Source organism: Opisthocomus hoazin, chromosome 1, assembly GCF_030867145.1.
Source record: "Opisthocomus hoazin isolate bOpiHoa1 chromosome 1, bOpiHoa1.hap1, whole genome shotgun sequence".
In the NCBI taxonomy this organism is placed as follows: domain Eukaryota; kingdom Metazoa; phylum Chordata; class Aves; order Opisthocomiformes; family Opisthocomidae; genus Opisthocomus; species Opisthocomus hoazin.
The window spans coordinates 42,350,331-42,362,913 of NC_134414.1; the positions used below are offsets into that span (position 1 = coordinate 42,350,331).

Consider the following 12,583-nt stretch of genomic DNA (forward strand, 5'->3'; position numbering starts at 1 on the left):
TCATATAGTTTTAAATCTTTCTGTGTTTTAAAAAAATGCATTCCCACCAGTAGGAAGTTTATAGAAGAAAATAGACTTGCAAAAAGCATACGTCACGCTACATATCACACTATGGGAGGTACTACTATGAACACCTCACTAATGCAAGTGTTAAAATGTCTTAGAATGCATGTTCTCTGTGTAAGAACTTGATAAAGAGTATGCTGAAAACTTGCTTTTGATACTTGATTTTTTTGGAGCAGAGTAATTTCAGGGAGGCTGGAGGGAAAAAAAACAATACGTGTGCCGGTAATTAAAAAGAGAAGAGTGGTGTGTGGGTCTCAAGAGGTGCGAGAGAGAATGATGGACTGTCAGGCTAACCTAAAAATAGTCTAATACTTCTGTCTGCATGTCAAGTGTATTAAAGAATAATTCTAGAAGTATCACTGGTTACTCAAGCTTTTGTATAAAAATAGTCCTTGTCTTTTGGAAATGGATGAGAAGCTGGGTTAGTAAAGGTGGCTAAAAAATCATGACATAAAAACAGACTTGGAAGCATTTGAAGTATTGCCAGAAGTGCTGGGGTGCCCTCTGCCTTTGGTGACCCCCAGCAGAAACCTCCTTACCACCAAGCCTTGTCTCGGGACCTGCTGACCCCGTGTCTAAGGCAGCTCACTTCTTCTCTCCCGTGTTGTAGTAGGAAAGGGGAGAAACGCTGCTGGCTGGGGAGAGCGGTTAGGTCTGAACCTTTCACCTTTCCGGTACTGGTAGGGGGTGGAATGAGCTGCCTCTGCAGCAAGGTCAGAGGGTTTGGTGTGGAGCAGGAGGTTCCTGAAGGAGCAACACACTGGGCATCGCCCTCAGATACAGCACTAGTTGGGTTTTTTTGTTTGTTTTTTTTGTCTCTTTTTCGGGCTCTTGCTCTTTCTCTGTCTTTCAGCTAAATGTGTGAGAAATTGAGTTTGGGAATGCATATGGTATTAATTCCTCTCTGGGATTTCAGCTTGACCTGAGTTGGAGACTGCACTGAAGGAAGTGTTGTATTTCCAGGAGTGAAAAGTTTGGTAGCTGGGATGCAGGTTTAACTGCCCGGGCAACTGAGATGCTGTAGTGGCTGTGCAGCAGTTTCAGGAATGTCAATAATATTTTAAAAGCTAGGGGTAAGTTCCTTGGTGTCTGTTCAATGCTTACCTAGTTGCAACTGGGAGCTTGTAATTTTTTGTGCTTTCTGGATGGTGTAAATAGGTTTTTGTTAGCATAATTCCACTTAAAACTTAGTGAGTTATTAATAGTGATATAATACAGTATGTCCTGTTATTTCAGCTTTTTGGCTTTGCATCTTTAAGGAGTGAAATAGGGAAACAGTTTAGATTAATGTCCTGTAAGGCAATTATAAAACTGGTTTGACCATACTAGAAAGCATGGCTACAGATGTTTCATTGTCAATATCTGAAGCTGCGTGACAGCATCTTCTAGGTCAGGTTTTATTTGGTACTGTCATTAAACACCTGGATGATGGAGGATGAAGCACGGAGCTTAAACACGAGATAAAGCTCCTTAGGAATGCAAGGCTGTTAAAGTGCTCAGGGTCAGAGTTCAAATAGACGTTAACAAATTGGAGAAGTGATAGGAGAACAAAAATATACTTGGATAGCAATAATCATCAGTAGAAGTAGAAGATGTAGAGGAAGATATACCAGATGCGCAAGATACAGAGCAAGATGTACAAGATACAGGAAGCAAGTCTTTAAATGTGATTGCTGAAAGGAAAGCCATGGTCTCTTCTCCATAGATACCAGAAAACAAGAGGCAACAGAAGGCAGTGCAGCAAGGGTAGATGCTAGGAAAAACTTCACTTTTCTGGGTGTGAGAATATGAGGAGTATAATTGCCAAGATTGCCACTGAATCTACATTTGTCATTCCTTACAGATGTTTGCTTTGTGGATAATGGAACAGTTGTAGTAATTTTGACAGGGCTTTTAAAGATTTCTGAAATCTCTATTCTTTTTGACCTGAAAGTTCCATTTTATTTTGACTGGTAGTTTGTATAATACTACATTATTCTTCAAATAAAAAGCTCAGAAGTTGAATGGAAGAACAGTGGCAGTTGCCTTCCTAGTATTGTTATACAGGTTATAGGGTATTAAGAAGATTTCTTTAAAATCTGATTTTCATATTTAGCATAATAATGTTTTAAAATGTGTTGATTTTTTTTTAACAGCTTTAATGATAGTCCTTCAATAAAATTTGTAACATTGCAGTGTAATTCCTTTATACAAATGAAATTCAGTAGAATGGTTTGAAATCCTGTTAAGAGAACTCCGAAGTTTTAAAGTAGCTAATATAGGAGATTTGGTTTTTCTGTTATAGACCAATACTGGCACCCAGTGGTGGTCTCGTACTAGTGCGTTGTTTGAAGTTGCACTTAGCTTTATTCTTAAGGTTGTTCTCTCTTCTTTTGCGGTGTTGCCAAGTATGAGACGTTTGAAAGCTCTCTGTGAATTTATTTCCTTTGCCCTCTTTAAAACCTTATCTTTTGTATGGCATGATTGTGTAAATCTGCTTTCTTAGCGAAGCAGTGGAAGGAACATTCTAATTTCTCCATACACTCATTGAAAATAGCTTTATAAAATTTACTATAGAACTTCAACATTGTTTTATGTGGCTGGCACTGAATTACCAGAAATACTGTTAGCACAGTTTGTGTTTTCTGCTAATATCACAGTGATTCTGTGAAGAGTTGTAAATCTGAAATACGTAAATTTTATAGAGCGTGTTTATTAATATTAATTTCCTGTATTTACTTCTTTCCTTACAGAAAGCTTCTCCTTAATAAAATTTTTATTGTTGAGACGATAGGAGAAAATTACAGAAGATTTCTAGAAAAATGTAGTATGGAATAGAAAAAGGATTGAAGATTGAAGATTTGTGTTTGCACATGAATTGTTAATTACACATAGAGACAACATGGTTTTCAAGAAAACTCGTTGTGAAAAATACTATTAGGAAACTTGTTTACTTGGTGGATTTAATTCTAGAATAAAGCTCTTATTTTAAACCTTATCAATATGGGTGTGTGTATACACATGCATGTTTGTCTGCAGATCAAGAGTTTGATCCAGCAGTATAGAGCAGACAGGCAAAAATGCGTCTTCCTTTGATACCACTGATTTCTTCAGTGTTTCAGACGTAGGGGATAATAGTATAGCCCTACAAAAATCTATTTAGGCCATGTCAGGTGTAATCTTGATGAAGTGAAGCGAAAGAGAAAATGAGGTAAGTAGAGGCACAGGTGAGGTTGGTACTATAGAGTTATAGCCCTTAGCAGTGGGAAATACTGAAAAAGAGAATATGCATGCATACCTGTATTGTGCAGAAGTGCATTATTAAATTGATATCATACTTGATATGAAGGAGCAGTGGGAAAACAGCTCTGCCTGTCACTAATATAATATTTTTCTCTGTATTGCAAAGGAAGAATTACTGAAATCTGTTTTTCATAGAAGCTTATTGAGAACATTGTGACAGAAAAATAGCAGATTTGGATTTATATGTAAATGGTTCACATAGAAAATGCTGATTCATTACTAATGGCTTTGTCTTACGGTTTCATTTGAAGGTAAGGTAAGAATCTAGGTGCTTTCTAGGAGATGCTCTTCTGACAAAAGCTGTTGCTAAGAGGATTGTACTGCTACAGGTCTCAGATGAGCAGAGCTGGGGCAGGGAGAGGAATAGGTGCTACATATCCCTCAGGTTTCAGCAAGCGTAGCGTGGAAGAATTGCAGTGGAAGCATTTATTTTCCTCTCCCAAGAGAATGCTTCAGAAGGAACCGTCTCAACCATTTGCGTCAGCTTTGTGCCCATTTGGTTGTAAACTGATTTTATTTCTTTTTTTTTTTTTTAATTTATATTAATGTTCCAAGGCCACAAAATCCCTATGTGGCTTATGCAGCATTACTTGCTATAACTCCTTTGAAATCAATTGAATTGTCTGCATTACTTCAATTTATAACTTTTGAGATCGTTTTAAAACGTGCAAGAAAGAAGTCTAGTGAGCACTGTTTTTCTTGGAAACCAAAGGTGGTTGCCAAGTATGTTATTCTAGTTACCAGTCCTCACAGAGAAAATTTCAGTGTGGTTTTGTGTGTGTTGGGGTTTTTTTTTGTGTGTCGTGGTTTTAAATTTTTTTTTCTTTTCTAAATTTTCTCAAAAATATAAACATCTTTTCAGGGTGCTTAAGATTTTGGTGGATAAAGCCAGAAATTAAGCTGCAAGTTGGAACATAGTTATTCCCTTTTAAGACTTTCAGTCTCATCTTCCAGGGTAGTGTTATCTGCGTTGTATCTTAAATAATTTGTCTCATTGCTGTCAGTGTAGGATGTCAGTGGTCAGCTACTGGCTAGCCCTTGACTTGTTAGAGACGTCTGTGGAGCTGGACTGCACCCATTTGTTCTATTGTTTATTTATTCATTTGCTGCTTCATCTGAAGCAAAAGTGCATAATTCTGAAACACTTGTTGTGTCCCACAGGGGTCTGTGTTGGGACCAGTACTATTTAGTATTTTCATCAATGATGTAGTGGGATCAAGTGCACCCTCAGCAAATTTGCAGATGACATGAGTGGTGCAGCTGACACGCCAGAAAGACAAGATGCCATTCAGAGGGACCTGGACAAGCTCTAGAAGTGGGCCTGTGGTGACCTCATGAGGTTCAACAAGGCCAAGTGCAGGGTCCTGCACATGGGTCACGGCAACATCAATACAGGCTGGAGGGTGAAGGGATTGAGAGCAGCCCTGCCAAGGAGGACTTGGGGGTACCGGTGGGTAGAAAGCTGGACATGAGCCAACAATGTGCACTTGCAGCTCAGAAGGCCAACTGTATCCTGGACTGCATCAAAAGAAACATGGCCAGCAGGTCAAGGGAGGTGATTCTGCCCCTCTACTCTGCTCTGGTGAGACCTCACCTGGAGTCCTGCGTCCAGCTCTGGAGCCCTCAGCACAAGCAGGACATCGAGCTGTTGGGGTGAGTCCAGAGGAGGGTTACAGAAATGGTCCGAGGGCTGGAACACCTCTCCTATGAGGACAGGCTGAGAGAGTTGGACTGCTCAGCCTGGAGAAGAGAAGACTCTAGGAACACCTTATAGCAGGGGCTTACATGACCCGCAGAGGTCCCGTCCAACTGCGAACATTCTGTGATTCTGTGACTTTATACAGGAGCATGTAGTGACAGGACAAGGTGTAATGGCTTTAAACTAAGGGAAAGTAGATTTAGGCTAGATGTAAGGCAGAAATTTTTTACTGTGAGGGTGGTGAAACACTGGAACAGATTGCTCAGAGAGGTGATAGATGCCCCATCCCTGGAAACATTCAAGGTCAGGTTGGGTGGGGTTCTGAGCACCCTGATCTAGTTGAGGATGCCCTTGTTGCTTGCAGGGGAGTTGGACTAGATGACCTTTAAAGGTCCCTTCCACCCCATACTATGTGATTCTGTGAAATTTGTTAATTGTGGCAGCAGAATTTGTGTGCTAGCTTATTCCCCATGCCCATTTGCCTTTTAAAGAAAAGGTGGTGACTGCTTGGGATGGAGGTACAGAGAGCAAGAATTATCAAGCTTGTATGGCACTGCCAGGTATCTCCTGGGGACTGGGAGCTCCTGAGCTGCTTGCAGCAATGTGGTCTGGTTCATAGGTGGTTTAGGATTGCTTCCTGCCCCTTGGCAATAGGAAATATATTGGATTAATGTAATAGGCTCATGTTGTGTTTCACCTTTCATTATCTAAGGTTGTGATAGATCATGATATTTTACAAAATGTGAAGAATGGGTAATGTAGATGTTGTGAGGCACTTGTCTATTATATTCATACACACAGAGCTTCAGGGCTGTGCTCTTTGACTCTAGAGGAAGTTTTTGCTGTCTTCGGTTTTGTTCAGCGTCGGATTTTTTTTCTTCGACTAAAACAGAACAAAAAGATTGAGTGGCCTTATGCTGTAAAGGTCCTATCATCAGCATGTCACATATCCTTATTAAGAGAAAAGGGGACTTTTCTTTAGAACAGGGAAAAAGAATTTCAGACTTCATAATTGGTCTGTTACGGTGGGAAGGACTATGCCAATTGAAGAGTACATTTTTGCCTGTTTTAACTCCTTTTTTGTACTTAGGAAATGTAGATATATATAAAATAAATGCATTTTGAAACATAATTTTATTTTAAATAAGAACTTTCTGTAAGGTTGTAAAGAAAATCAAAGCACGTAGTTGGTGTACTCATTGCTGTATAGTCTGTATAAGGGAGTAATCAGGGCAAAATAGAAAAGACTGATTTGTTATGTACTAGTTGCAAGCTTCTGACACGTTATTGGAAAGATCTGCCAATTCTGTTTTTTTCTCTGTTGAAGTTCTTCATCATAGTTTTGCCGAGATAGTTGTTGATTGGATCTTTCTTCCTGAAAGTAATTTTGATACAGAGAATTTTTTTCTTACGGATTTAAGTGAGTTATGCTTTCATGTAATAAATATCTGTAGAAACCAAATCAACTAACCCCAAACTATAAAATATCCTCCCCACTTCGATGGTCATAGATTTTTGCTTTTTTGAAGACGATTTTAATAACCATGTTAATCAATCTTTTGCTGAAGAGCTGAAGTGTTTGCTTAAATCAAGCTAACAGATGTCCCCGATGGCATTTGATGGTTGGTGCCTCTATTACGTTGGCAGAGATATCAGTCAGATGGGCAGTGCTTCTGCTAAGTGCTGTTGCTTAAATTGGCACAAGTCAAAAATGAGTAGTCTTTTCCAGTGGGTTTCTCTTTATCCTTCTGTCTCAAAACAGCTCAAAAGTAATGAGACAAGTTAAACTGAAAATTTATGCATCAATTTATGTATAAAAAGTTATAAATTGAAAAAATTTGACACCTGTGATTCAGTCTTCAGTTTGAAGTGAGAAAGTAAAACTCAGCTGTGAATTTTGTGATAGCAGGATTAATCAATTCTGTCCTATCTAGGGAAAATTTAATTCTAAGTCAGTTTCCTATTTATTTATTCATTCTCTAAAATATTGCTTTCTGCATGGAAAGCAGTAGTGCTTACATCTGAATACTAGGCTTAGAAACCCCCTAAGAGAACTGCAGCCCTGCTAGCTTCAGTAGAATTCGAGAATGACTCCGTTTACATTAGGAGCAGAAGAGGAAGAATCTTTCAGTGACTTGCCCAGCAGTCTAAAACTCAGCTTATGGATTTTTGTACTCCCCTGAACCCCTGGTGTTGAATTAATGTTCAATTTTGCGCTGAAGATAACAGAAGGCACACTTGCAGAATTTATGATATTGCTCTTTCGAAGAAGTTTATTGGTGTAATGAAACCACAGTTGAAGCCTTGAGAGTAGGATAGTGCCTGTGGGATGTATCTGTTCTGGTTTCCTCTGGCGCAGAGTGGGAATGCTGTTCTACTTTACCCACTGACTCCAGCTAACAAGATCCATCTGCTAATTCACAGTAGTTACCTCAGTCTTCACAGGTCATATAGTAGTTGAGCTCAGAGTTGCTCAGCTGGGAAATCCTGTGTTCCCATGCAAGTCACGAAATCTTGGCACCTTATTCTTCTCAAGCATCTGCTTTTTCATAAAAATAAATAGGATTGTTGCTTCTTATGTTTTTATATATTTATTTTTTTCCTATTCAGTGCATCTGGGTTTTGTGTTGTTTTGGTTTTGTGGGTGTGTGGTGTTTTTTTTTGTGTGGTGGTTTTTTTTTTTTTTTTTGTGATGGTGGTCTGGTCCCACAGTATTTGCTAGATGTCAGTGTCTGACTTGAACATTCAGATCTCATCAAGTGTTTGGGTTAGAGCACAACCGGGATCGTTAATTAGTCTGGGAATGCAGACAGGGCTGGAGAAGGCGATGTTCGTGTTACTTGGGCTAGAATCAGAAAGGCCTGTCAGGTGTACTTTCCTTCAAATGTTTTGCCTTGTTTGTATGTTGCACTGTGGATGTTGGTTTTTTTTTTTTCTTTAAAGAGAAGTATTTCTTGAAGCACTTAGGAATATTTATTTTCAGTATTTCTTAATGTATATTAAGTTTTCTTTCTGAAATCATTCTTTTGTTATTTGGGGAAGGGTGATTTCTTGGTAGGCAGTTACTTGGGCAAGTAGTCTCTTTCAGACTGAGTCTCTAGCAAATATCAATTATTTAATGATTGCTGTGATGTATTTAAATAAAATGAAGAGCTGTGCAGAGAAAGCAGATTGCCGGCTACACACAAACGAAAACTGGGGCTTCAAATAGGAAATGTTAGGCAAAAGGAAAAATAAAGTTCACAATTTCTGACCACTCAAGTTAAAATTGTCTTTTTTTAAAGTGTTTTTGCAGGTTAGAATAGGTCAGCCCTTTTGAATCGATTAGCTGAATACATCTTGAACTTTGTTAGTTTTCAGATGAACGAATTTACTGTATGCTTACAGTATTTTTGCAGAAAGATACTGATCGTGGGCTACCGCCATTAAGGTCACAAATGCTGTTTCCAAATGTGACTGTGGAGGAGGTTTTCTATTGTTATTTAAACTTTTTTCGCCATATTTAGCTATCGGTACACTGTAATGCACTTCCACTTTTATCAGTTGCCTTGTAGCCCAGGCAAATAAGATGATGTTTTATGGGATGGCTGTGTTATGTGCCCCAGCCCTTGAGGGCTTAACCGTACAGTCTGGCTCTTTAGAAACAGATGTGATTGTGTTTTGTGTTGCATGTGGGATGGGTTTTGTTTGGGTTTTTCCTTGCAACTTCATGAGTGAAAGTATGCCACTTAGACCAAGTGAAAACCAAATGGTTGATTTTGAAACCATGTTCCGATAACTTCGGGTGGGTGGGAGAAGACGGGCATGAGAAAGGTGGTGTTAACCTCTTTGACATATTCAGGATTTTGGAAGTAGCGGCATTGTTTTTGTTGTCGTTTAGAAATTATGAAAGAAGAAATCTCTTACTAAATCTCATCTCAGTGTAAGGAAACTGATTATATGAAGTCACTTTCCAAGTTTTTCTAAATCTATGCTTCAGTGGCACAAAAGATACAAACTAAATATAATAATCTTATATAGAGAAAAAATGTTTGCCTAATAGATACATCATGATATTCTAATATTTTTTTTCTTTAACAGGTATCTTTCAGATGAAGGAATTGAAGCTTGTATAAGTTCTTCTGAAAAAGTCAATACACATGACATTATCCTAGTTGCTCTTAATGTAAGTTATGATTGTGAAAACTTTTTTTCTGACAAATCATGCTTAAAATGATACATCTAATGGCTTTGAGTGTAGGTTTGTGTGGTGGATTGAGTGTACCATTGTGTATGTGATTTATCATAGAATCACAGAATGCTTTGGATTGGAAGGGACCTTTAGAGGTCATCTAGCCCAAACCCACTGCAGTGAGCAGGGACACCTTCCTCTAGACCAGATTGCTTAGAGCCCCATCCAACCTGACCCTGAATGTTTCCAGGGATGGGGCCTCCGCTACCTCTCTGGGCAACCCGTTCCAGTGTCTCACCAATGTCATTGTGAAAAATTTCTTCCTAACGTCTAGTCTAAATCTACCTTCCCTTAATTTAAAGCCATTACTCCTTGTCCTATCACTACATGCCCTTGTATAAAGGACAGAGTACCTACCTCTCTCCTTGCATGTGTGAGCTCATCTTTATTTGGAAATTATACCTATTCCAAACTGTGAAACCTGGGGGAGAAAACTTCATATAACTACAGCAGGAAAATATTTTTAAGTTTATGAAATGTAAATCTAAAGTCAAAGTACAAGCAGTAGTAAAATCAGAAACGCTGTGTACTGACATGGTTATAAAATGTAGGACAAAGTATTAGTTTGTTGAGGTGAATAAAATGCCCGTACTTAATTTGACTTCTGGATATGATAGTCCTTTAAGCATATTCAAACTAATAGTGAATTTTCCTGTGATGCCTGTGTATTCATGTAAATATGAACAGTTTTTTTGATTTACTGTAGAAATCTAGATTAGTAGTCATTATTCCTGACAACAACTAAATATAAAAATAGACGAGATGGAGGAAAAACCTGGAAGCAATAAACTTTCTAACACTTTTCAGGACTTGAAAGAAGCGTGCATGTGAATTCCTGTTTTTCAGAATTGTAGTATATACATTGTTGGTAAACATTAGCAAGTCTGCTCCTGTTCAGTAACAGTGAAAAGAGGGCAGCTACTTAATCCATATGTTTGTTACGGATTTTTAATTTATTCTACCAAAATCATGAGGGAGAGTTTTGAGAATTTTGTTTTGTTTGTTTAAAACTTCTCAGTCATCCATACTGAAAAGTTTTAAAGCTTATATGCACTGTATATAGATCTATGTAGCTTCTTGCTTTGGAATAACTATATGTAGTTCCAAGGGGAAAAACAATGTAGTAGAATGCTTAAGAAAAAAAATATCCTTTCTTAATGAAATTGTGAATGAGAATTGTTATGGATATTTTGTCTGTCTTTGAGATTCAACCTCTGTTGGTTTAAGATGGTACTCTGAAAAGTGTACCCCCTTGCTCCTTTCATTTATTCTTTGAAGCATGTGCTCAGTCACTGATATGTAAGCATGCACCAATTCATGTAATGAATTTGAAAAGAAGGCAAAATTATAATGGAAAAATGCAAAGATTGTAATGCAACACATGCAGAGGATAAGCTTTTGTTATCTGGATTGTAACAGCATGCCTGTGTATAGCTTAGAATGCATTACTGCTTTATAAAAAAACAAATATACTACTTTCAAATTGCTGGGTATAACCGTGAATGTAATTATATGCTGGAACAAGTGCTCATGTGATCATTTATGCATGTGTGTTGTATTTCCCGTTTGTGTGATAAATAATAAAATAAACCAGAAATATTATGTGAGTACTCCAAAGCCAGTTGTAGTTTCTTATCAATATTTTTGTCATTAAGTCAGTTTTGATGCCCAGAAGATGCAGTTGCCTGTTGGATAAGTAGGGAATAGCAGTGTGGCTTGAATGACAGGGTAACAGTGAATTTAGATTCCACCTCTTAAAAATTCACAAATTCTTTCCTTGACTGCAAGAGACATGTTTCAGGCAGAAGAAACCAGGAAGTAATTTGACTTTTTTTTTTTTTTCTGTGTGTGAATTGCTTAAAAAGGTACGACACAGAAGGTACGTATGTACCTTCAGTCCTTCAATTTTTTTTTTTTTTTTTTTTTTTTTTTTTTTTTTTGGTATAAGGTGTTGCAAGGAATTTGTAAAAGTTGTGTCCCCTTCCTGCTGCTGTGATTGCGAAGCACCTTGTTGGAGAGTTGTCGATTTTAAGACTATGGAACATGCAGGAACAGTTTATAGGAACCTGTGTACGATTCAGAGATAAATAACTGTCAGATGACAGATCAGTTCCCTCACGTGGGCTCAGATTGAAATCCGAATGTGCTTTCTTATCGCTATCTGTGGCTATCTTGTGCAACATAAAGTGAGTTGAGCGTTTATCCACTCTATAGATACTCAGAGTAAATACACTAAAGAGCAGCTCTACAATTAGTTTTCTGTTTGTAGGGTACCAGTGTTTTTTGTTGAAAAGCAGAATAAACCATTCTTTTACGATGTTTTAAATATTAAAATATAGTGCTGCTCAGTTGGTAGATTAGGATACTGGAGCAGTAGTCTATTGACATATGTTAATAGCAAGTTAGTGTGCAGGTTTCTAGTAGTAATTACATATAGCCCTTACTGTTTTGGAAGTGTTTATGATCCTAATAAATAAGGAGGGTTTTCAGCTTCGATACAGTAATCTGCACCAGCATGTTCTATTAAAAACAACAGATTTATTTCAAGCAATGGAGTTTAGAAAACATAGGTGTTTTAAGCTGCAGCACTGCTGCTTTACTTTTTGTGGTAGGATGTGTAAATGCGCTAAAAACCTAATGTGTAAAGTTTAGATAGTTTTTATTCCATTTTGTATTTTCACATGCTGCACCTTTTAGCCATCCAGTGCATCCTTTTGTCATGCATTACCGTGATTTAATATGCTTGACCAAACAGTGGGAAGTGAGAAAAGTACTTTTGTGGAGATTTGTTCCTTTGATGATATGAATTCTTTAGTTTAATGTTGTCAGTGGCCATGTTGCACAGTTGCTGAATAATGTCATGCAGCTGTCTACCTCACTTCCAGACGAGGTTATCAGGCATTTCCACTAAATGCTTTTTAATTTAAATAAGATGTAAGCTTTTACTCCAGATATAATTGCAAAAATCATTCCAACCTTTTATGAAGGTTTTCTACGTGTGAAAATGCACAAACTAAAAATGCTTTTAAGTGCTAGATGGAGAGCGAAGAAGGAAGTTTACCTCAACTAAACCTCAAGAGTTATGTCTAATAATTAAATGTTACTTAGTCATTTCATTTCATCTGTGAAAAGCATTTTAATAATCTTTGAAAATGTGTTTGACAAAAGAATGTAATTTAAAAAGCAAAAGGATTTATTTTGTCAACCCTTTTAGTTGTTGAATTTTTTCATTATATGCAGTTAGTTATTTTTAATAGTCTTTAAACAGTTGGCATTATAGAAGAAATACCCTTCTTTTTCCTATT

General features: G+C 37.6%; 1 protein-coding gene across 2 annotated transcripts in view; it reads left to right on the plus strand.

The window, feature by feature from the left end:
* Positions 1 to 12,583, plus strand: part of TDRD3 (tudor domain containing 3) — a 115,016-nt gene that overhangs the window by 39,561 nt on the left and 62,872 nt on the right. For both annotated transcript variants that reach the window (XM_075422715.1, XM_075422706.1), the window contains exon 2: positions 9,128 to 9,212. In XM_075422715.1, coding sequence (XP_075278830.1) covers positions 9,128 to 9,212 — 85 coding nt within the window. The remainder of the gene's footprint in view (positions 1 to 9,127; positions 9,213 to 12,583) is intronic.